General features: G+C 37.8%; 1 protein-coding gene across 5 annotated transcripts in view; it reads right to left on the bottom strand.

Moving 5' to 3' along the window:
- Positions 1 to 26,791, bottom strand: part of TOGARAM1 (TOG array regulator of axonemal microtubules 1) — a 111,731-nt gene that overhangs the window by 53,495 nt on the left and 31,445 nt on the right. For 4 of the 5 annotated variants that reach the window (XR_009210261.1, XM_032135160.2, XM_032135161.2 and 1 more), the window contains exons 3-7: positions 26,600 to 26,734; positions 21,724 to 22,029; positions 19,815 to 20,074; positions 16,947 to 17,179; positions 13,704 to 13,804 (exon numbers count right to left, since the gene is read on the bottom strand). Coding sequence is in view for 4 of the 5 variants with exons in the window: in XM_032135160.2 (XP_031991051.1) it covers positions 13,704 to 13,804; positions 16,947 to 17,179; positions 19,815 to 20,074; positions 21,724 to 22,029; positions 26,600 to 26,734 (1,035 nt within the window). In the remaining variant the exon portion in view is untranslated. The remainder of the gene's footprint in view (positions 1 to 13,703; positions 13,805 to 16,946; positions 17,180 to 19,814; positions 20,075 to 21,723; positions 22,030 to 26,599; positions 26,735 to 26,791) is intronic. The other variant, XM_058429503.1, reaches the window with a different exon arrangement.

The raw sequence follows: 26,791 nt of genomic DNA, 5'->3' as shown, positions 1-26,791 counted from the left end.
TAGTTTCTGATTCTTTATTTACAATCCTACTAGACTGTAAGTTCCATGGGGATAGGATCTATGTCTAGTTTTGATGATTATTCTTTCCCGGAGCCTAATATAGTGTTTGGCATATACCAGGCATTCCATAAATATATATTAAATGAATGTATCAAGGCAAAAAAAAAAAAGAGAAATATGTATTGCTTTAGGTTTTATGAAAGAAAAGCAGTTAAACAGTGGTAAAGTCAATCAATTAATTGATTTTTAAAAATTAAGCAGCAGATAGATTGTTTTGTCAACTGCTAATGCTAATAGTAACCTGGCTTTATGTGAAAATGGCAAAGATTAAAGAAAGAAATCCATGTAAGTGGCCATTTTTCATGTATTTCTTCTTTAGTATGGAATCAAAATTAGTACACACATCAACTAACAGAAACACGGGTTAGCCCAAAAATGTGTTCTGTGACAAAGAGAAAAAATCTCAGTAAACGGAATAATTTGCTCAACAATCCACATAAACATAAAATCTATGCATAAACTATCAAGAGACGAATGATTAGACAAATCTCATCAGAAAAAAATATAAAAGACCTGTTATCTCCAATGAGTTTAACTTCATTTATAAGAGAAGCTGTCATTAATCATTTTTAATATATTTTTATGTTTTACACTATATATATAGAAATGTTGAAAGAAATATTGTTCATTAAGTCTCAATTCTAAAATATATAGAAAATATGTTTAAAGGCTTCTTCACACACAAATATCATTACATATTTTTTCTTTGTTATAATACTTCCATCTAATTCAAACACAGAAAGAGTAAACAGTAAATCATGGAATCTAGTTTGCTAATACTTCAAGCACCCTCCACTTTCTCAAGTTATTAATTGAGACAGCAGACATGATGTGGACCATTACAACTAGGAAAGGGCACCTAGGTCCTTCACATACAAACTAAGAAAACTAGTATTAAAAGTGCGAGAGCATAGTGCATGAAGAGAAAAATAGTAAGAGGTAATATAAAAAGAAATTAAGCTGATGCAAGATTATTAAGGGTCTTAAAAGTTATGCTATGGGGCCAGGCATGGTGGCTCATGCCTGTAATCCCAGCACTTTGGGGGGCTGAGGTGGGCAGATTACCTGAGGTCAGGAGTTCAAGACCAGCCTGGCCAACATAGTGAAACCCCTTCTCTACTAAAAATACAAAAATTAGTCGGGCGTGGTGGCGCATGCCTGCATTCCCAGCTACTCATGAGGCTAAGGCAGGAGAATCGCTTGAACCTGAAAGGCGGAGGTTGCAGTCAGCCGAGATTGTACCACTGCACTCCAGCCTGGGTGACAAGAGTGAGACTCTGTCTTAAAAAAAAGTTTTGCCACAGAGTAGCAACTTTGTTCTGCAGAAAACAGAGAATCACTCGTGTTAAGCTTGCCAACGGGGCAAGACTTTTCTTTATATGTCACAGAAAAAAGAGGAATAGCTCTAGGCGTCCTTACACAGGTCCGAGGGACGAGCTTGCAACCCCTGGCATACCTGAGTAAAGAAACTGATGTAAGGCCGGGCACGGTGGCTCAAGCCTGTAATCCCAGCACTTTGGGAGGCCGAGGCAGGAGGATCACGAGGTCAGGAGATCGAGACCATCCTGGCTAACATGGTGAAACCCCGTCTCTACTAAAAATACAAAAAAATTAGCCGGGCATGTTGGCGGGCGCCTGTAGTCCCAGCTACTCGGGAGGCTGAGGCAGGAGAATGGCGTGAACCCGGGAGGCGGAGCTTGCAGTGAGCCGAGATGCGCCACTGCACTCCAGCCTGGGGGACAGAGCAAGACTCCGTCTCAAAAAAAAAAAAAAAAAAAAAGAAACTGATGTAGTGGCAAAGGGTTGGCCTCATTGTTTACGGGCAGTGGTGGCAGTAGCAGTCTTAGTATCTGAAGCATTAATACAGGGAAGAGATCTTACTGTGTGGACATCTCATGATGTGAACAGCATTCTCACTGCTAAAGGAGACCTGTGGCTGTCGGACAACAATATCAGGTATCAATATCAATATCAGATATCAATATAAATATCAGGCTCTATTACTTGAAGGGCCAGTGCTGCGACTGCGCACTTGTGCAACTCTTAACCCAGCCACATTTCTTCCAGACAATGAAGAAAATATAGAACGTAACTGTCAACAAGTAATTGCTCAAACCTATGCCACTCGAGGGGACCTTCTAGAGGTTCCCTTGACTGATCCCAGCCTCAATTTGTATACTGATGGAAGTTCCTTTGTAGAAAAGGACTTCGAAAAGTGGGGTATGCAGTGGTCAGTGATAATGGAATACTTGAAAGTAATCCCTTCACTCCAGGAACTAGTGCTCAGCTGGCAGAACTAATAGCCCTCACTTGAGCACTAGAATTAGGAGAAGGAAAAGGGTAAATATATATATACAGACTCCAAGTATGTTTACCTAGTCCTCCATGCCCATGCAGCAATATGGAGAGAAAGGGAATTCCTAACTTCTGAGGGAACACCTATCAAACATCAGGAAGCCATTAGGAGATTATTATTGGTGGTACAGAAACCTAAAGAGGTGGCAGTCTTACATTGCTGGGGTCATCAGAAAGGAAAGGAAAGGGAAATAGAAGGGAATCACCAAGCGGATATTGAAGCAAAAAGAGCTGCAAGACAGGACCCTCCATTACAAATGCTTACAGGAGGACCCTGAGTATGGGGTAATCCCCTCCAGGAAACCAGGCCCCAGTACTCAGAAGAAGAAATGAATGGGGAACCTCATGAGGACATAGTTTCCTTCCCTCAGGATGGCTAGCCACCGAAGAAGGAAAAGTACTTTTGCCTGCAGCTAACCAATGGAAATTACTTAAAACCCTTCACCAAACCTTTCACTCAGGCATTGATAGCACCCATCAGATCGCCAAATCATTATTTACTGGACTAGGCCTTTTCAAAACTATCAAGCAGATAGACAGGGCCTGTGAAGTGTGCCAAAGAAATAATCCCCTGCCTTATCGCCAAGCTCCTTCAGGGGAACAAAGAACAGGCCATTACCCAGGAGAAGACTGGCAACTAGATTTTATCCACATGCCCAAATCTCAGGGATTTCAGTATCTACTAGTTTGGGTAGATACTTTCACTGGTTGGGCAGAGGCCTTCCTCTGTAGGACAGAAAAGGCCCAAATGGTAATAAAGGCACTAGTTCATGAAACAATTCCCAGATTCAGACTTCCCCGAGGCTTACAGAGTGACAATGGCCCTGCTTTCAAGGCTGCAGTAACCCAGGGAGTATCCCAGACGACAGGTTTACAATATCACTCACACTGCGCCTGGAGGCCACAGTCCTCAGGGAAGGTGGAGAAAATGAACAGAAACACTCAAACGACATCTAAAAACCCTAACCCAGGAAACCCACCTCGCACGGCCTGCTCTGTTACCTACAGCCTTACTAAGAATCCGAAACTCTCTCCAAAAAGCAGGACTTGGCCCATACGAAATGCCGTACGGACAGCACTTCCTAACCAATGACCTTGTGCTTGACCGAGAGATGGCCAACTTAGTTGCAGACATCACCTCCTTAGCCAAATATCAACAAGTTCTTAAAACATGACAAGGAGCCTGTCCCTGAGAAGAGGGAAAGGAATTATTCCACCCTGGTGACATGGTATTAGTCAAGTCCCTTCCCTCTAATTCCCCATCCCTAGATACATCCTGGGAAGGACCCTACCCATTCATTTTATCTACCCCAACCGCGGTTAAAGTGGCTGGAGTGGAGTCTTGGATACATCACACTCGAGTCAAACCCTGCATACTGCCAAAAGAACCCGAAAATCCAGGAGACAACACTAGCTACTCCTGTGAACCTCTAGAGGATCTGCGCCTGCTCTTCAAGCAACAACCGTGAGGAAAGTAACTAAAATCCTAAATCCCCATGGCCCTCCCTTATGATTTTTTTCTCTTTACTGTTCTCTTACCCCCTTTCACTCTCACTGCACCCCCTCCATGCCGCTGTATGACCAGAAGCTCCCGTTACCAAGAGTTTCCATGGAGAATGCAGCTTCCCGGAAATATTGATGCCCCATGGTATAGGAGTTTATCTAAGGGAAACTCCAGCTTCACTGCCCACACCCATATGCCCCGCAACTGCTGTAACTGCCACTCTTTGCATGCATGCAAATACTCATTATTGGACAGGGAAAATGATTAATCCTAGTTGTCCTGGAGGACTCGGAGCCACTGTCTGTTAGACTTACTTCACCCATACCGGTATGTCTGATGGGCGTGGAGTTCAAGATTAGGCAAGAGAAAAACATGTAAAGGAAGTAATCTCCCAACTGACCCGGGTACATAGCACCCCAACCCCTACAAAGGACTAGATCTCTCAAAACTACATGAAACCCTCCGTACCCATACTCACCAGGTAAGCCTATTTTATACCACCCTCACTGGGCTCCATGAGGCCTCGGCCCAAAACCCTACTAACTGTTGAATGTGCCTCCCCCTGCATTTCAGGCCATACATTTCAATCCCTGTACCTGAACAATGGAACAACTTCAGCACAGAAATAAACACCACTTCCATTTTAGTAGGACCTCTTGTTTCCAATCTGGAAATAACCCATACCTCAAACCTCACCTGTGTAAAATTTAGCATTACTATAGACACAACCTACTCCCAGTGCATCAGGTGGGTAACTCCTCCCACACAAATAGTCTGCCTACCCTCAGGAATATCTTTTGTCTGTGGTACCTCAGCCTATCACTGTTTGAATGGCTCTTCGGAATCTATGTGCTTTCTCTCATTCTTAGCGCACCCTATGACCATCTACACTGAACAAGATTTATACAATTATGTCGTACCTAAGCCCCACAACAAAAGAGTACCCATTCTTCCTTTTGTTATCCGAGCAGGAGTGCTAGGCAGATTAGGTACTGGCATGGGCGGTATCACAACCTCTACTCAATTCTACTACAAACTATCTCAAGAACTAAATGGTGACATGGAACGGGTCGCCGACTCCCTGGTCACCTTGCAAGATCAACTTAACTGCCTAGCAGCAGTAGTCCTTCAAAATCGAAGAGCTTTAGACTTGCTAACTGCAGAAAGAGAGGGAACCTGTTTATTTTTAGGGGAAGAATGCTGTTATTATGTTAGTCAATCTGGAATCATCACTGAGAAAGTTAAAGAAATTCGAGATGGAATACAACGTAGAGCAGAGGAGCTTCAAAACACCAGACCCTGGGGCCTCCTCTGCCAATGGATGCCCTGGATTCTCCCCTTCTTAGGACCTCCAACAGCTATAATATTGTTACTCTTCTTTGGACCCTGTATCTTTAACCTCCTTGTTCAGTTTGTCTCTTCCAGAATCGAAGCTGTAAAGCCAAAAATGTTCTTCAAATGGAGCCCCAGATGCAGTCCACGACTAAGATCTACCGCGGACCCCTGGACCGGGCTGCTAGCCCATGCTCCGATGTTGATGACATTGAAGTCACCCCTCCCGAGGAAATCTCAACTGCATGATTCCTACTGTGCCCCAATTCAGTAGGCAGTTAGAGCGGTCATCAACCAACCACCCCAACAGCACTTGAGTTTTCCTGTTGAGAGGGGGGACTGAGAGAAAGGACTAGCTGGATTTCCTAGGCTGACTACGAGTCCCCAAGCCTAGCTGGGAAGGTGATCGCATCCACCTTTAAACACGGGGCTTGCAACTTAGCTCACACCTGACCAATCAGGTAGTAAAGAGAGCTCACTAAAATGATAATTAGGCAAAAACAGGAGGTAAAGAAATAGCCAATCATCTATCGCCTGAGAGCACAGCAGGAGGGGACACTGATCGGGATATAAACCCAGGCATTTGAGCCGGCAACGGCTACCCTACTTGGGTCCCCTCCCTTTGTATGGGAGCTCTATTTTCACTCTATTAAATCTTGCAACTGAAAAAAAAAAAAAAAAAACAGAGAACCACTCAAGGTTTTTTGTTTTTTGTTTTTTTCCAGGGGTTAGTTTTATGTGTCAATCAAGGTTCTGAATATGGAAGAGATAATGACTGTATTTTAGAAAGACAATTCTGGAAGACTATGCAGCCTGGATTGAAGAGGAATGAAAATAAGAGGGAAGCCTTACCAGAAAGATTTGTAATTACCCAGGGAAGTGGTAAAGACAGCCCAAATTACAACTATGGCAGCAGATACATTAAGTTAGACTGAGAGTAAATGATAGGATAAGCCACCTCCTAAACTTGGAAGGTAAAGAGACAAAAATGACTGTAAAGCTTTAAGCCTCCACAACTGGGAAAATGGTAATGCTACCAATAAAAATGGACAACAAAGGAAGAGAAATGGGGATGGGAAGAAAGTTAAATTTGGTTTTCAATGTGTTTGTTCTTGCTGCCAAGACAGATTTAGTAAATATCTGGTTCAGAGTTGGATGTGCGAATGATATAATTTTATGGAGTAGAATTAACTTCTGGCTAAAAGATATAAATATGTTTATGATTCTGCCGTCTAAAAAAGGAACCCACTAGCAGTGAATGAACATATTCAACAGTTATTTCAAAGCAATTAAAAAAAAAGAAATAAAAAATTATATGAGGGTATGAGTTACTTTTAAGAAGAAAAGCATTTTTTGTCCTCGATTTTCTTTACACGGGAAATAAAACATGTAAATACATATGGAAAACTCCTATTCTCTTTTGTAAAACAATAACAACTTATTACTGCCAAATAGAATAGTACTAAATTATATCATAGACTAAATTTTAAGAAATTTACCGAAAAAAGTTTCTAATCAAGTTCCATCTTACTCAATTTGAGTTACGTCCACAAAAAATATTCATGTCCTAAAATGCCTGATTGCGTGCTCAGAAATAATTTAAGATAATCAGAAACGGCAGGCTAGGTGTGGTGGCTCACATCTGTAGTCCCAGTACTTTGGGAGGCCAAGGCAGGTAGATCACTTGAGGCCAAGAGTTGGAGACCAGTCTGGCTAACATGGTGAAACCCTGTCTCTACTGAAAAGTACAAAAGAAATTAGCCAGGTGTGGTGGCATGCACCTGTAATCCCAGTTGCTAGGGTGGCTGAGGCACGAGAATCACTTGAAGCCATGAGGTGGAGGTTGCAGTGAGCCAAGACTGCACCACTGCACTCTAGCCTGAGCAATAGACGAGACTGTCTCAAAAAAGAAAAAAAAAATTAGAAATAACACAGTACAGAAGTTGACCTTATAATGACCATAGCTGCTAAGCACATAAAAATAACAGCTTTTTATTTACTTACAATATTTTAGATTACAGGTGCATCTTCTAATTATTAGGTTGGTGCAAAAGGAGTATGCAATTAAAAATGGCAAAAGCCACAATTACTTTTGCACCAACCTAACATTTATTTAAATATTTATACCCTTCAAAACCACTTTTTTTTATTGTAAGGGAAATTTTTAAAATGCAGCTGTAATAGGATCTCTTAAGCAATGGACAGAGTAGTCACAGAGGTACTATTTGCTACTAAGTTTAAAAAAAAATACTTTTTTTTCTTTTATTATTATACTTTAGGTTTTAGGGTACATGTGCACAATGTGCAGGTTTGTTACATATGTATCCTTAACAACGGTTCTGGCCAGGAGCGGTGGCTCATGCTTGTAATCCCAGCACTTTGGGAGGCCGAGGCGGGTGGATCACGAGGTCAGGAGATCGAGACCATGGTGAAACGCTGTCTCTACTAAAAATACAAAAAATTAGCCAGGCGTGGTGGCGGGCGCCTGTAGTCCCAGCTACTTGGAGAGGCTGAGGCAGGAGAATGGCGTGAACCCGGGAGGCGGAGCTTGCAGCGAGCCGAGATGGTGCCACTGCACTCCAGCCTGGGCGACAGAGCGAGACTCCATCTCAAAAAAAAAAACAAAAAACAAAAAACCAATGGTTGTTTTTTTCCTTTTTTTTTGAGACGGAGTTTCCCTCTTGTCACCCAGGAGTGCAGTGGCGCCATCTCGGCTCACTGCAACCTCCGCCTCCCTGGTTCAAGCAGTTCTCCTGCCTCAGCCTCCTGAGCAGCTGGGATTACAGGTGTCCGCCACCATGCCCAGCTAAGTTTTTGTATTTTTAGTAGAGATGGGGTTTCGCCATGTTGGGCAGGCTGGTCTTGACCTCCTGACCTCAGGTGATCCACCCACCTCAGCTTCCCAAAGTGCTAGGATTACAGGCGTGAGCCACCACGCCTGGCCAACTATGGTTAATGATAACAGCAAAGCTTTCTCAGGTTCTACCACAGGAAAATTATATTCTTGTTGCCCCAACTTTACTCTAGGGTTACAACCTAACTGGGCATCTGGGAGTCATTAATCCACATGATCTTCCATTCCATTTTAGTGGCAAAATGTCTTCTTAAAACACGTGTGTGTGTGTGTGTGTGTGTGTGTGTGTGTTGTGTGCATGTATCTGGTGCATTTCCTGGGGGCAGAAGTCAGCAGAAATTCTCTAGTGTTTAACCTCATGAGCAGTTGCTTCCTTGCAGTGGCTCCTCAGGGAAGCCCAAAAATCATATACGAAGCCTTGAGTTCTCCTATTTGGCAAAATTATTTGAGCAACAACAGATCAGCAGCAGAGTAAGATGAAAAACCTCAAAACTGAGAATTCTCACTAATTTTTCTTTATCAGTATGCTTAGGGAGGATTCTGATATAGATATTCAATCTTAAAAATTAACTTGTCATGAAATTTACTAACCTTTTGTATGCTTACAATATCTTGGGTATTGTTTATTTTGTATTTCTAACACGCTAGATGAAATATCAAGTGACCTATCGTCTTCAAAATCACCACATCCAAACCTATGGTTCATGTGTTGACCAATTATGCTTACACTGGATGTTGTAAACCCTATAAAATATCTGAATGATTCAAGTAATATTATACATAAGGTATATATCTCTCCTCTAAACCTATGTCAACTTCTAACCTTTTAAAAAGATAAGTAACATAGTATTAGGAACTATAACATTATAGTACTTTTTGAAGTTTTATCCTATTTTAAATTATGTAACACTTTTCCCTTTCCTTGTTCTTAGCAGCTAAGAACATTTATTATACGCTATACTACAACATTTCACAAAATAGGCTTTAAAATTACAATGAGGCCAGGTATGGTGAATCGCATCTGTAATCCCAGCATTTCAGGAGGCCGAGGCAGGAGAATTCTTTGGGCCCAGGAGTTCAAGGCCAACCTGGGCAACAAAGCAAGCCCCCGTCTCCATCAAAAATTAAAATTAAAAAATTCACTGGGTGTGGGCTGGGTGTGGTGGCTCACTCCTGTAATCGAGCATGGTGTTTCACCATGTTGGTCAAGTTGGTCTCGAACTTCTGACCTCATGATCTGCCCGCCTTGGCCTCCCAAAGTGCCAGGATTACAGGCGTGAGCCACTGCACCCGGCTTCTTTTTTCTTTTAAGACAGAGTCTCCCCAGGCTGGAGTGCAGTTGCACGATCCCAGATCACTGCAACCTCTGTCTCTCAGGCTCAAGCAATCCTCCCACTTCTGCCTCCCTAGTAGCTGGGACCAAAGGTGCACACCACCACCTCCAGCTTATTTTTGCATTTTTTGTAGACATACAGTCTTGCCATGTTGCTTAGGCTGGTCTCAAACCCCTGAGCTCAAGTGATCTGCCCACCTCAGCCTACTAAAGTCCTGGGATTACAGGTGTCAGCCACTGTGCCTGGCCTGACAAGTATTTTTTTAAACTGACACCTTTAACATTACACTAAAAAAAAACTTTTTTTAAATCCAGAATTTAAAAACTGTGACCTAAGAGATAGCTATTTCCCCATTTCTCTCTTTTCTCCTATTCCCATGAAAAATGAAAAAAACTGAAAACTGAGAATACTCAGTAATTTTTCTTTAATGGTATGCTTAGGGAAGATTCTGATTTAGAGATATTCAATCTTAAAAATTAACTCACCATGAAATTTAACCTTCTGTACTGCCTTCACTGATGAGGCAGTAAACTACATAGGGATAAAGAGCTCAGTATCTGGAATCATGCTTCCTGGCTTTAAATTATAGCACTGCCACTCAAACTGCTGAGAAGACCTAGACGAGTCACTTAACCTTATTTGTAAAATAGAGGTAATAGTACCTCTTCTACAACTGTTGTTAGGATTAAATGAAGAAAATACATATAAAGGGCTCTGCACAGTGCCTAACACATTTGAAGTACCCAAATGTTATTATATCCGTAATTAAAAAAAAAAAAAAAAGCAAAACCCTAATGTAGGTCTCCTTCTAATGAATAACAAAAATTTTAATTTACATTTGAATGTTTAAAGTCATCACTCTTTACGAATACTCTGCAGCTATTACAACCATAAAACACATACTAAATGCAAAATCTAGGCATTATATTTTTTAGTAATTGTCCATTTTTATATATACCTCCAATGTAAACTATTAAGCAATAATGATGTGTGTATATATGTATAGATAAATATATTTATTTATTTATTAATTTTTTGAGACAGGCTCTTGCTGTCATCCAGGCTGGAGTACATTATCCCTATGCTATCTTGGCTCTCTGCAGCCTCAACCTCCTGGGCTCTCGTGATTCTCCTGCCTCAGCCTCCTGAATAGCTCAGACTACAGGTGCACGCCACCATTCCCAGCTATTTTTAAATTTTTTTGATAGAGATGAGGTTTTGCTACGTAGCTCAGGCTGGTACCAAACTCTCAGGCTCAAGTGATTCCCCTGCCTCAGTCTCCCAAAGTGCTGGGATTAGAGGTGTGAGCAACTGTGCCCAGTGAAATAGACTGTTAAAAAATAATGTTGTATTTGAACAAAAACAGGAAGGTAGGAAGAGGAGGTAGCTGGGGCAACAAGCTAGAAAGGACTGTAGAATAAAGGGCACTAAGTAAGTTCATAGAGAAAAGTTTCAAGAATATCCAATATTAAATCACAAAGAATTTGTAGAAGTAATACACATTATCTTTACAAATTCTTAGTCTTGATAGTTAATTCATAAAATAAGACTCATAAACAAACTGGCTTTGGGTGGAAATGTTTTCTACTAATAGGCAACACTAATCTAATACACTAGAAGTAGTTTACTGTAATATCATTCAGAAAACTTAGCACAATTTGCTTTAATAGGTAGTGGCGGAATATACGTGGAATTTTAAAATAATTGTTATTTTGTGTTTATCATCCAACAGTCTTTACTCTGAGCATTATCATTTTTATGTTTTACCAATTAAACTACAATACATTTGTAGGAATCACTTGTTTACTGAAAACAAAGCAAACCCAAATATATAAAATCCAAAACATTAGCAACTTATTTTGAGAAAAGGTTAAATTTAATATAGTGAATTCAACAATAGTAGTATTTCTAAAACTTGATCCTAGAAATGCCTAATTTACTTGTTAAAAATACAGATTTCTAACCAGAAAGATGAATTCATGAGGCATGAGATGAGTCCCCAGAATCAACAGATGTTACATGCACTCAAGGGAGATTCCTAAGATTAGGCAACTTTGTTGGGAGGCCGAGGTGGGTGGATCATGACCATCCTGGCTAACACGGTGAAACCCTGTCTCTACTAAAAATACAAAAAATTAGCCGGGCGTGGTGGCAGGTGCCTGTAGTCCCAGCTACTTGGGAGGCTGAGGAAGGAAAATGGCATGAACCCGGGAGGCAGAGCTTGCAGTGAGCCGAGATCACACCACTGCACTCTAGCCTCGGCGACAGAGTGAGACTCTTGTCTCAAAAGAAAAAAAAAAAAAAAAAAAGATTAGGCAACTTTGGAAAACACTAAATATTGCATATATAAGTATGTATTATACTATTATGAGATCACTCTGCTAAAACTTAAATGACTCCTAAGGTCACATTACTAGGGTCACAAGGGAACTCAAATCCAGGTTTTTAAAATCTATTATTTTCCATTTCCAAAGATATTCTTCCAAAAGTGGGTTCCATTTTTACAAACTAGATACGACCTAGTAATCAGATGTCTGTTGAATTTTATAGAAATACTTGAAAAATTATAGATTAGGACGATCAGCCTGAAAAAGGATTAAGGATAAGTTTATGTATTTCTTTGGGTCACTCTCTCCCCTTAGAGGACAAATACATATTGAGTGCCTAGTATGCACTAGCTGCTTTATATATGTCATGAACTTAGATTTTCACTACCCTTCTCAAGGTTTATGTTGTCGGATGAGGGAACTAAGTTCCAAAGCAGTTAAGAAAGTTGTGTAGGGTATGAATACTATTATTAAACATCAAACTGGTGTCAGCTCATCTTTTGGACTCCAAAGCACTTATATACTGTCTTTATATGCCTAGAAGTGCAGCTATCTCTTTGTTAACACTAGTTTTATGCAAGCCAGTATACTAAACACACCTGGTTAAGTCACACATTCCTGATTATGACAAGCCTTGGTAGGTAATCAGCGGGAAGTAATCTTTGGGGATCAAGAATCTGAGAGTTAAAGAAAAGTAAAGCAATTGTAGTATCATTATAAAAGGTGTCAGTGCAAGATGTAATGGTATAACAAAAGAGGTAATAATATTGTTTGTGAATTAGGGAAGGCTTCCCAGAGAAGGCAACTGAACTGTTTTCACAGCTAAATAGAGTGTGGTATGGATTCTAGATTTCATCCAGAAAAAACAGTATGTGCAACTGCAGAGAGATAGGAAATGGTACTGCCAGTGGTCTGATTTAACTGGATACAAAGAGGGAAAATATAAGATACAAAGAGGGCAGTGAAAAATGAGGCTGGAGAGGGAGGCAGGGACCAGATCATGAGAGGATGTGCAGAATAAATTCAGGCTGGCCAGTATAGTCAGACTTGCACTGTGGGGAACAGCTTCAAAGTGCGTGAGATTGAAGCAGGGAGAAAACTTAGGTGGCTAAGTAGGTAATAAACAAGGAAAAGTGTGAACTAAAGCCATGGTAGTGGGGATTACAAAGAGGGGTTGCGATTAAGACACATTTAAGAGCAAGAAATCTGAAATCTTAGCAAATAATCAAATACATATACAGTTTTTTAGGAAGGTAATTATAATATAAAGCAGCCTTAAAGTTGTTAGGACTTTTACATTAGATCATGTGAAACTAAACATCATATCCCAATTTGTTACAGTTTATTCACAATTCAAGGTAGTTTTACTGATCATAATGAAGAATCACATGCAGTTCTCATAGTGCAAATCTTTTTCTAATTGACTACTAATTACTAAATCTATTTTCTGAGAAGTGATGTTATAAAACTAAAGAGTTACAGGTTAGTTCGCAAAAATTGTTAACACAAGATACACATGAATTTAACTACTATTAACATTTAAATATTGTTTTTAAAGAAAATTGTCTTTCGGGATGTCCAGTGGTTCCCAAACTATGCTGCATATTAGAATCATCTGAGGAGTTTTCAAAACTTTTGACAGCCAACACCAACTAAATAACACTCCACACCAACTACATAAAAAATCTAGGCGTAGGAGCCAGCCATAGGTATGCCAATTGAGCTTTAAAAGAGATTGGTGATTCAGGTAAATAAATATTTTTTTCTTCCAAAACAATATCATATTCTTGTCAAAAGGACCTTTTAAGGAGTAAAAAAATGATTAGTCTTAACCAGTATCCACAACAACGTGAAATTTGAAATGCACTTGCTATCATTTTTTACATCATTTGAAAATCATATTTTACAAATTATTTTTATAAACAGACATAGAATACCTGCACTGGGGCTTTGTTCAGCAATATGAGAAATTTTTTTCTTCACAGAAGAAAGTCTTGTTGGACAAGGTTTTGACCCAAATGTTGCAAATATGTCTGACCTACAATGAAACAAAGTAATTTCAATAAACATTAAGATTTAGTGCTGTTCAATACTCACATCACATATTGCCTATTCTCCTTATTAACTCACAGAACTTTTAGATAATAAGGAAGCAATAAGTACGACACTTGAAAAAATATGGCTAACAGTGTATATATATATATATATATATATATATATTTTTTTTTTTTTTTTTGCCATTCTTAATTCACCTTTTGGACTGCCAACCTTTTTAACATATGGCCAATTCTTAATTCCTCATGAGAGGATTGCCACAGAAAATGACTCTCTGACTTATACTGTATAATCCCTAAGAAAAAAAAACAAAACTGATCCAAGACTCCATTCTAAAACCAAATCAAGGACAAGTGTGGTGGCTCATGCCTGTAATCCTAGCATTTTGGGAGGCCAAGGCAGGAGGATCACTTGAGCCCAGGAGATTCAAGGCTAGCCTGGGCACCATCGCAAAACTCCATCTCTACAAAAAAACTAAAAAATTAACCAGGCATGGTGATGCACACCTGTAGTCCCAGCTACTACAGAGGCCGCGGTGGGAGGATCACCTGAGCCCAGGAGGCAGGGGTTGCAGTGAGCTGAGATTGAACTACTACACTCCAGCCTGAGTGACACAGTGATACCTTGTCTCAAAAAAATAAAAATAAATATAACAAATCAAATCATTCTTAATTATCTAACTACTACCTATCCTTATATATGATAACACAAAAATAGAGACTTGGCTATAAGTAAGAGATGAGCAATGAGTAAGTTTGGCAAATGCCACTTTCTGCTTAGACTATTCTTTCCTGTACTTTTCTGACATTATAAAGACCGATAGCCCTTGTTTCATTAAGAAAGCCAACTGAAGAATGTTAAATCTGAGTTTAAGGGAAATGTTTTAAATCAGTAAGAGTTACAATGTCAATAAGTTAGTAATGAAGATTAAAAAGAACAGATTTTACAAAGGAGTACGATTCTCAGCAAATGGATAGAAATATATTTGTCAGTGGACCTAGTGAGAAATCATTGTTAAATATTTTGAAAAAGCAATAGATTACTATGAATCTACATTTATATTAAGTGTAGTTGACTTGGATGAAAGAAGAAATTTCAGTCTCTAGGAGACTCTAGGAGGGTGGTTTTCAACAATTTTTCCTCCCCAACCCACCTAAGGACAAAATCTTTAAATCAGGTAGTAGTGGCTTTCTTTGGCCATGAATCGTAGGCAGTATGCAAGCTGGATAAGAATAATTGTTCTAAAGCCACTAATCTTAAATGTGGAAATCTTAAATTCATTAAAGGCATTTCAGCCCATAAATGAGGGTGTGCTGAACTACCTTCTGACAGAATTCAGTATCTGAAGAGAATAACTCAGTGAGAAAATATAGAACATCATGTATCCAAATCATATAAAATGAACTTTTCTTGTTAAGTAGGTTTCAAATTATTTATACAACCTTGCAACTGTAGGATTATAGAACATAAATTTTCGTCTTCGCCGGGCGCAGTGGCTCACGCCTCTAATCCCAGCACTTTGGGAGTCCGAGGCGGGCGGATCACAAGGTCAGGAGATCAAGACCATCCTGGCTAACATGGTGAAACCCTGTCTCTACTAAAAATATAAAAAATTAGCCGGGCATGGTGGCGGGTGCCTGTAGTCCCAGCTACTCAGGAGGCTGAGGCAGGAGAATGGCGTGAAGCCGGGGGGCAGAGGTTGCAGTGGGCCGAGATTGCGCCACTGCACTCTAGCCTGGGCGACAGAACAAGACTCCATCTCAAAATAAATAAACAAATAAATAAATAAAAAATAAAAAAAATAAAAAATAAATTTTCATCTTCATGGAAGATGATAAAAGGACTTTAGCTCTAAAAGCTAAAAATATATTTTGTGTCTTATAACATTATGTAAACACCAGACCATGCTGTCATTCCAAATTCATTTTGTCAATATACATATTATTCTACCGAGGTAATTACAACAAAGGAACTGTTGGAAGATAAAACTTTCAAGCACAAAACAAGCTGCTAAAAATGTATAGGAAAAAATAATGGGCTGAAACAAACTTCTAAGAATGGAACACAAAAATTCAGTTTAATTCTATGAACTGCTGGAATAAAACATTATGACCTATTTAGAATACTACCTCTCCTTTGATTATGCAATCTCTATTTATCTATATTTCTTAGAAGTTCCAATTCACTAAAGTGAAATTAATTTTAATTTTAAATATTTACTTCTGGTTCAGGATGAAATCAAAGGAAAAAAAATTTAAGACTGACACCACAAAATGTTAGCAAGAATGTGAAACAAGTATAACTCTCACACATAGATGGCAGGAGTGGAAAGTTACATAATCATTTTGGAAAACTGTTTAGCAGTTACTTAAAATTCTATGTCCTATCAATTCCATTACTAGGTTTTTGTCCAAAACAAAAGAGGAAGGGATTCCCCAAAATCCTACAGTAGGGTCATAGAGCTGTCCAGAAAGCAGTTTGAGATCACTTATCAGTTAAGTGAGGCTACGGTTTAAGACTTAGAGGTTACAGAAGTAATCTGAAAAAGTTAGTCCAACTGCTATGCTGAAAAATAATTTTCTGTTGATGTGGGGTGGCCAGGACTTTAAGTCCAGCACTACTGCTGTAGGGAGACTCCTAACAAGGCTATAAGAGCTATGGCATGAAGTCCTGAGCTTCTGCAAGATAATGGAAATAAGACATAAGAAAATAACAGCTGAGTGAAACTTATTAATAAATTAGGGGAAACTGGTGCTGAGCTTAAAATGAAAGCAGTAATATTAGCTATAGATCAACTGTCAAAAGAGTCAATAATCCAGAAAAGAGCTAAAGGACTAAAAGCATTAGGATAAATCTTAGACAGAAAGAACAACCAGGGCTTTAGGAACAGGGTTTATACTAATTTAGGCGCTCTGGTTTACAGCTGGGGTTGTGTTCTCTTTCCACTCACACCAGAAACCAAAGCCAAGCAAGGTAATATCTGTAAACATTTCCAATGTCTTTTAAATATATTTTAACATTTTAAAAACTAAAACATAAATGGTTTTAAGTTTTTACAAATATATTAGGGTTCTAAATCGCTAATTACAGAGGACATTCATTTATCACATCAAAAAATAAAATACATTATTCTCTTCCCCTGGGGAGTCGTAGACAGTGAAGAAGTCAATGATTCTTGGCTGTAAACTCCACTTTCACTGTAAGAACTGATGTTTGGTGAGGAAGACGGAGACAGCGAGTCCATTGTCAAGTCGAGCTTCATTGCAGAATCAGGGCTTTCAAGATCTGAAGTACTGCCACTCAGTTTTGCTCTTTTCTTAGCTGCACTATTACGAAGGGACCTAAGAGAGCTATGCATCTAAGAAAAAATGAAAACAATAAACTTTATAACATAAATTCCTTATATTGGTAAAAGTTATCCTTAAATTTTAAACTCCATTAGCTATACCTAGCTAACCATTTCCCAATCCTGTACTAAAACAAGATGAATGCTAATATATATGTAAGTATAAATACACAGACTTTATCACTTGGGTATCTATAAACAACCTACTGGGTTGAAAGCTTCTTGAGAGGAAGAATCTCAGCTATTGTTCATCATGGTATCTTCAGCACTGGGCACAATGACTAAATATATTGCATTAATTCAATTATTTAATAAATGAATCATTGAATCAGATGGTAGATATCAGAGTTGATGTCACAGAGGTACACCTGGTGTGCTGATGTGGCTTAGAAGCTAGCTCTGGGAGGTGATTCATGAAAATCAGTTTTCAAAAGTTTGATGTTTACATCAAGCTTGCAAGTATTAAAATTATAGATCACTGTATGTAACTTCTGAAGCCAAATATTTTTAGAAATGCAGCTGGGCGTGGTGGTGCAGCTATTTGTGAGGCTGAGGTACAAGAATCGCTTGAACCCGGGAGGCAGAGGTTGCAATGAGCCGACATTGCACCATTGCACTCCAGTCTAGGCAACAGAGCGAGACTCTGTCTCAAAAACAAAAAAAAAAAAAAAAAAAAAGGAAATCCAGAGTACAAATTGATATGGCAAAATATATTAAGGCTAGCAACAAAACTATGAACAAATTAAGGAACATAGAAACATACATAAACTGTTTTGTTTACATTTGATTCATAAGATTAATCATTTAATGAAAGTATCTGTTTTCAATTAAAGCAAACATCCATAAATCTCTTAAGTCTTCATAGTGGGAAGGCAAATTCAAAAAAAAAAAAACCCCTTTAATGGATTTAGGGCAGTGTAGTACAGTGAAAAACATAATGAACATAAAGTTAGTTGAACAGTGCTTGAATCCTAGTCCTACTACATAATTTCTGACCCTGAGCAAGACACATAACATCACTGAGCCCCTTCTGTAAAAACAAACACACACACAAACAAAAAACATAATAGATGTTGACTTGCTTCTTAACTCAGGGAGTTACTGTAAAGATTAAATGAACTAATGAAAATGAAAGTGTTTGATACATTATTAAGCACATTAAGCACATGAAAACTTATGCCTTCGTTAAAAGTCAACTCACACCAAAGAATATAAACAGTGACCCATTCAAAATAATAAATAAGAAGTGTCATATTAGCAACTGTAAGGGAGGATAAGTAATTTTCAACAACTATACTAGTTGATTCAATAGTAGGGCCACTTCTCTATTAAAAGCGTGAAAAGTTGAATATATAAAAGCAATGGTATCCTCCTGTATTTACTAATAATTACATAACAGAAACTCACCTTTCAATTACCCACTAAAAAAAAACTATTTTTAAGTTATTATAAAAACAAAGCAAAATAATGTAGAATCAGGTGAAATTTATAAGTTACGTAGGAAAATGTCTTTTCTGTATGTTTCTTCCCTTCAAATGAATTCCCTTCCTAGCACTACTGAAATACAAATGAGTTGGGAAAAAAAAAAAAGGAAAGATTTCACAAGCAGAAGTTGGGGTGATTACTTTAAATCATTAACAACCAACTTTGGTACTTTATAGGTTAGTTTTACATGTGCTTAACATAAAGACATACTTTAAAAATGAATATACAGTAATATTAACTCTATTTTATTGAGCAAATTATCATTACATGATTGATGCTTATACCTTAAAAACAGACTAAGACAAGAGCATAAAATATCATCATTATTTGCATTTATATATTTAATATAAATTTTTTTTTTACCCTGACATGAAGCAAACTGAAATGATAAAAAGGAGGCATCTACGGAAATAGTACTCTGAAACCAAAGTAATACAGCAACCACATTCCTTGTCTGACATAATTATTATGTACAGTTATCATATTGGTAACATTTTTATAGCACAAAGTGATCTAGGATTCAAAGATGAGTGTACAATATGATCTCAATTTCATAAAGATAAGTAAGCTTGCACAGAAGCACAAAGGACAGGTTCAAATATGTTCATTGCAGTACACTGTTTGCAATTGCAAAAGACTGATCATAAGCCAAAATCAATGGTATGAATACACCTTAAGTAAAACAATACACAAAAATAATATTAATATAAAAAGTACAAAAATACATAAGACATAAATAAATGGTAATAGTGATTGCCTCTGGTGAAGAAGGAAGAGATGTTGAACTGGGGAGAGAACTATGCTATGTTTCATTTAAATATAGGAAACAAATATGACAAATTGTTCACTGGAAGGGTCAGTACATGAGTGTATTGCTATATTATTATTCATACTTTTAATTTAAAAAGGAATAATGTATGCACAGAAAAAATACTTGAAGAAAATACAGTAGAGTGTTAACAGTAAATTATTCTGGTAGTGGGAACTGGCGTGATAAATTCCCTTCCTACCAATTCGTAGTATTTTCCACTTTTTCTATAATGAACATATTTTTAGAAATAAGATATTATAGGATAAAAAGGACTTGATTTTTCCTTAAATAGCAACTATATTATAGAAAATTGCAAATATTTTTAAGTCATTAAAAATATTTAGTTCTAACCTCTTCTTGATCCAAATCTTTATCCTTGAAATTTAATTCTGAAAGATCAATTGGAAGACTATCTTTTTCACACTTCCAAATATCATCAGGCTCTTTCTTTTTGTGTCCCACTGGGCTTAAATCAGCTTTATCAGGCAAAAGGCTTATTCCCCTTGGTATGGGAGGAACAGGCTTTGTCCCATTTAGACCTCGTCGGGAAGATGGCGATCTCACCAAGGCAGGTGTAAGCTGAACTGGAGGTTTTTCTTGAGAATTTTCTCCTGCATGAAAAATAGATATTTTATTTTTTCTTTTTCTTTTTTTAATTTTAGAGAAGAGGGAGCTATAGTCACAAGTGTTTAAAATACAATGTTTTAAAATTAAAAAAAAGCACATTACAGCTGGCCACTGGGGAGAACAAGCTGAATAAAGCCTTGGCTTTCGATACAATATTTGATCTTGTACAATAAACAAATACAGAAAGGAATTAATAGAAGAGAATCAAAGTACAGTGCTAAGAGAAAGTAATAAAATTGACTGAATATGCCATAAATTGAACACTGGACTTGTAGGGTAGTTTAAAGGTGAAACATCTTACATCAACGGCTGGGGAAAGAAAATCATGTGGGACGCAGGGGATTCCTTCAACATACTTTTCATTTTTATTCATTTATTTATTTTTTGAGATGGAGTCTCACTCTTGTAGCCCAGGCTGGAGTGCAGTGGTGCCATCTCAGCTCACTGCAACCTCCGCTTCCCGGGTTCAAGCGATTCTCCCGCCTCAGCCTCCCAAGTAGCTGGGATTACAGGCACATGCCACCAGCCCGGCTAATTTTTCTATTTTTGGTAGAGACGGTGTTTCATCATACTGGCCAGGCTGGTCTCAAACTCCTGACCTCAAGGGATCCGACCACCTCGGCCTCCCAAAGTGCTGGGATTACAGGTGTGATCCACTACGCTCAGTCGACTTTTTATTTTAAGACTGAATTTGTCCTGAATGAACTTATATATGCTAATTTCATGATTTTTGGAGTGGGTTATTAAGAATATTTTAGTTTATAACAAATAATAAAAAATGTTTCAGCCACGTGCAGTAGCTCACACCTGTAATCCCAGCACTTTGGAGGCCAAGGCAGGTGGATCACCTGAGGTCGGGAGTTCGAGACCAGCCTCACCAACGTGGAGAAACACCATCTCTACTAAAAATACAAAATTAGCCGGGCATGGTAGCCGGGCATGCCTGTAATCCCAGCTACTCAAGGGGCTGAGGCAGGAGAATCGCTTGGAGGTGGAGGATGCCGTGAGCCAAGATCGCACCATTGCACTCCAGTCTGGGCAGCAAGAGCGAAACTCCGTCTCAAAAAAAAAAAAAAAGTTTCAAATTAATTTTAACATACAATAAAAATTCAATAAATATTGAATAAATGAATACTAGGCATTAATTGCAATAAGCATATGAATGACATTTTATATTTGTAAAGCTAAAATTTGTTAGTAGGCTCTCAAACAACATATGCTGTTCATGTTCATTATAAAACATTATTATTTTCTGGCCCAGCACAGTAGCTCAAGCCTGTAATCCCAGCACTTTGGGAGGACGGGATGAGAGAATCACTTGAGACCAGGAGTTTGAGAACAGCCTGGTCAACATAGTAGGACCCTATACAAACAAACAAACAAACAAAGAAAAGCATCATTATTTTCCTGGTTCCGAAAAGGATTTTGAAGTGGCAATGTAAGAAATGAGAATTTCAATTGAATTTTATACATTTGATCTATTTAACACACTATTAAATATTTTCCTAAATATTTACTAAATTCAGACAGATAAAATGCAGTTTACTAGCTTTTAAAGATCTAACAGCCTTATGCATTAACTTAAAGTACTAATTCAAACACAAATAAATTTGAACAAAGTATTGACTTTTACCATGATTTCTACCCGTAGGATCAGACGATTTTTGGCTGACAAGCTTCTTCTGTGGACTTGGCTTTGATAGTCCTTCGAAGCTTTTAAGAGGCCAGGAATTTGAGAAATTAACAGAATTATCTTGAGACTTCTTTGGAGATATAATAAGAGGAGTTGTATGCTTTGGACTAGTTCGAGGTGATGAGACAGGATAGGATGGAAGGATGTAAGCTCCTGGACTTAGATTTTGACCGTTTGAGGAAGTACACTCTGTTTGACTACCAAATGTTTGCTGTGTCTTACTGCCAAAATTGAGGCTAGCATACACTGTAATAAAACAAAAGATAATATATTATTTATGTATACACAGCTCTAAAAGTTAAAAGCTTTTTTGCTTTTTGCTTTTCCCATTCAGGTTTTCATCCCAATTGGCATGTATATTTTTGTACGGTATGAGGTAAAGGACTAATTTAATTTGTGTTATTCAAATATTCTGTATCTTCTAATTCAAAACTTCTTTATCCCATTAAAATATTGTACTAACATTTATAAATTAACCCTCTCCTTGTAATTTTATCAATTACATACATACATGCATATGTATACATATACATACATGTCAGAGAAGTCTTGTTTCTTCAGTGAATTATTCTTTTTCTCATTACAATGATCCTCTTTAGAACTAAAAATGTTTTTAGTTTTGGTGTGCATATTTTCCCTATCATCATGTTTCTATTTGCTTTTCTCTGAACCTTTGCCTAGTGTATCTTTTCCATGCTTTACTTTCTCTCAACCTATCTTGATGTATTTTCGGTAATGCTCTTAAAAAGATCACTTCAATGAAAAACTAAAAAAATAAGATCTGATCACCTCTGTCATTTAAGTTGTAAGTTCTGCCAATTTATACTTACAGAAACTATTCATACATTTGATTTTAATTCTACCATCTTATTTTGCACTATTTATTATTTTTTTCTTTATTACTTCTTCCTTGCCTTTTATTGATCTTTTTATTCTTCAACGAATATAAAAAGTCTATTTGTAATCTTTTAGGGGTTCCCTTAAATTTTCCTTTAATATTTTTAAAAAGGTTTTCCATGACAAAATACCTAGCTTATGTATATTAATAAAGCAAATATTCTTCTGAGGACTTAAACAACTGTATATATTATATATCCTTTATTTTTAATTCATATCTGACATGGTTAAAACCTCTACTTTTACCAAAATCTTATCTAGGTAGAGAGATATAGGAGATTTAGTCACAGATTTACATATAGAATGAAAACTTTCAGTTTCCTCATTTCAATTACAGTGCTCTATTAACAGGTTCTGATGCTTTTATGACAATGTCTCATATATTCCTAGAGATTTAAAAATATTTCTTTTCTTTTATTTTGAGATGGAGTCTTGCTCTGTTACCCAGGCTGGAGTGCAGTACCACGATTTCGGCTCACTGCAAGCCCCGCCTCCTGGGTTCACACCATTCTCCTGCTTCAGCCTCCCGAGTAGCTGGGACAACAGGCGCCGGCCACCATGTCCGGCTAGTTTTTTTATAATTTTTAGTAGAGACGAGGTTTCACCACGTTAGCCAGGATGGTCTCAATCTCCTGACCTCGTGATCCGCCCGCCTTGGCCTCCCAAAGCACTAGGATTACAGGCATGAGCCACTGCACCCAGCCGAGATTTAAAAATACTTCTTGAAGAAATCAAACATCCTATCATATTATGCATATACATAAAAGCAATGTAATGCAACATACACCAAAATTTCCAACACCTGGTGTGGATCACTACAACATGTAAATTGGGATGCAAACATCTATATTGTTTGGCATCCATACCATAGGTCCTTCAAAGATCACAAGGGGAATATTAATTGAGATGGTAGTGGTTTTAATGTATAACCAAGTATTAAGTTAAATTCTATTAGGTTTAGAAAAACATGGTATCCCTTTATACCAGCTTCTCTAATAACTATTCCAATAGAAAACCAGAGCCACTATGCAGTATGATTAAACACTAAGAGTGGATAGTCCTCAAAGGCAATGTAATCATTCAGGGATAGCCTAAACAGGAACAGGTTAAGTCGCACAGCAAGCTCTCTCTGATTATAACAATTATGAGCCCCAAAGATATTCAGGAGTCAAAATTTAGGAAATACCCACATTATTAAGAAAGATGGATTATTTTGTGATGTAGATAATACCACAAAGGACAACTTTAAGGAGTTATGTGGGTCTTTGGGGTGAGTGCAGAAAAGGGTAGTTAAAATATTAGTGCTAAATATGTGAAATCTTCTCTACTAATTTCAAATCATTATTTTTTCATAACAAATAAGTATATCCCTATCACTCAAAAAAATTTTAGTAAAGGACATACAATAAAATTTAAAATACCTAAAGAAATATTTAATTTGATCCTACCTCTATCTAATAATTGTTAAAGCTATTAATTAGCATGGACATTTAAGAACACCTTCAACCCCCAAATTCCTGACTGATAACCCGCCTCCAATCTTTCCTCTTCTTCTGTATCTTATGTCTTATCTGAAAGGATAGCTTTTAGGAAGTTATGGTTCCTAACAAGAGACATAATACATTCTAAATTGTCTTAAAATTTAAAACTGTTATGGAAAATAATTGTCATCTGCTAACACAACACTCTTTAATGGATAATGTTATTTTCAACGACTTGGTATTAAAATGCTCATCTTTCTGATGATTAGTGATGCTGAGCATCTTTTTCACATACCTATTAGACATGTGTATGTCTTCTTTGAGAAATGCCTATTCAGATCTTTTGCCCATTTCCACATTGTATTTTTGGTTTTTTGCTATGGAATTGTTTGATTTCCTTACGTATTCTGGTTATTGATTCCGCAACAGTGGAATCATTTGCAAATATTTTCTCCCATTCTGCAAGCTGTATCTTCACTTTGTTGACTGTTTCCTTTGCCATGCAGAAGCTTTTTAGCTTAATGTGATCCCATTTGTTCATTTTTGCTTTGGTCGCCTGTGCTTTTGAGGTCTTACTCAAGAAATCTTTGCCCAGACCAATGTCCTGAAGTATTTCACTAACGTTTTCTTCTAGCAGTTTTATAACTTCAGCTTACATTTAAGTCTTCAATACATTTTGATTCTATTTTTGCATACGGTGAAAGGTAGAGGTCTAGTGCAAATCAAAACCACGATAAGATATCATGTCACTCCAGTTAAATAGCTTTTATCAAAAAGACAAAAAATAACAAATGGTGGCAAGGATGGCAACAAAAAGGAATGCTTGTACACTGCTGGTGGGAAGCTAAATTAGTACAGCCACTATAGAAAATAGCAAAGAAGTTCCTCAAAACACTAAAATTGTGCTGGGCATGGTGGCTCGCACCTGTAATCCTAGCACTCTGGGAGGCTGAGGCAGGATTGCTTGTGCCCAGGAGATTGAGCCTAGTCTGGGCAACATAATGGAACCCCATCTCTGCAAAAAATTTAAAAATTAACCAGACATAGTAGTGCATGCCTGTAATCCCAGCTACTTGGGAGGCTGAGGTAGGAGGATCACTTGATCCCGGGAGGCTGCAGTGAGCCATTGCACTCCAGCCTGGGCCACAGAGTGAGACCCTGCCTCAAAAAACTAAAAATACAACTACCATATGATCCAGCAATCCCACTGCTGGGCATATATCGAAAGAAGTAAATCAGTATATCAAAGAGGTATTGCACTTTCATGTTTATTGCAGCACTATTCACAATAGCTAAGATATGGAATCAACCTAAATGTCGATCGGCAGAAGAACAGATAAAGAAAATGTGGTACATATACACAATGGAGTACTATTGAGCCATATAAAGAATGAAATCCTGTGATTTACAACAACCTAGATAGAAATGGAGGACATTATCTTAAGTGAAACAAGTCAGGAACAGAAAGACAAATATTGCATGTTCTCACTCCTATGTGGGAGCTAAAAAAGAAAAAAAATTAATCCCATGGAGGTAGAGAGCAGAATGACGGTTTCCAGAGGCTGGCAAGGGCAGTGAGAAGTGGGTAATAAAAAGAAGGTAGTTAATGTGTACAAAAATAAAACGAGAGGCCGGGCACAGTGGCTCATCCATATAATCCCATGCTTTGGGAGGCAGAGGTGGGTGGATCACCTGAGGTCAGGAGTTTGAGACCACCCTGATCAATATGGTGAAACCCTATCTCTACTAAAAACACAAAAATTACCTGGGCGTGGTGGCGTGCACCTGTAGTCCCAGCTACTCAGGAGGCTGAGACAGGAGAACTGCTCAGAACCCGGGGGCAAGGGCGGAGGTTGCAGTGAGCCAAGATCCTGTCATTACACTCCAGCCTGGGCGACAGAGCAAGACTCTGTCTCAAAATAAATAAATAAATAAATAAATAAAATAAAATAAAATAAGAAGGAATAAGCTCTAGTGCTCAGTATAGCACAAGAAGGTGACTATAGTTAACAATACTTTATTATGTATTTCAAAATAACCACAGGAGTAGATTTGTAATGTTCCCAACACAAAGAAATGACAAATGTTTCAGGTGATGCATATCCTAAATACCCTAATTTGATCATTACACATTGTATATCAAAATGTCACACATACCCCACAAATATGTACCACTATTATGTGTATATCAAAGCAAATGCAATACTCATCTCCACCATGAGTATCTAAACTCTAATTTTAATAAGTTGTATTTATATAAAGATTATGAAAACTAATACTTTAGGGTAACTATTATGAAAAAAGTTATTAAAAATATAATAAAATCCTTTTATTTTTTGTGATGAGTATGATTACACAAAATATCATATAAGTTAGTGTCGGAATCCCCACATAATATTTATAAGTCATTTGTTTCCAAGTAAATTTGGAACTTATACCTTTATCTTGATGACCGCTAGTTGTCCCTAGGAATTGTAAGTCAGAACCCACACTGCCAGTTTTACCACATATTTGTGAAAATCCAAGTTGTGCACATTTCCCAGAAAGATTTGTTTGATGAGTCCCAGCAGTACCTTTTGAAGAAAGGAGGGGAGAAAACATAAAAGCAAAAGTTAACTTTATTTGATGAA

Source organism: Hylobates moloch, unplaced genomic scaffold, assembly GCF_009828535.3.
Source record: "Hylobates moloch isolate HMO894 unplaced genomic scaffold, HMol_V3 SCAFFOLD_16, whole genome shotgun sequence".
Classification (NCBI taxonomy): Eukaryota; Metazoa; Chordata; class Mammalia; order Primates; family Hylobatidae; genus Hylobates; species Hylobates moloch.
This window is presented reverse-complemented; position numbering and strand designations above follow the sequence as displayed.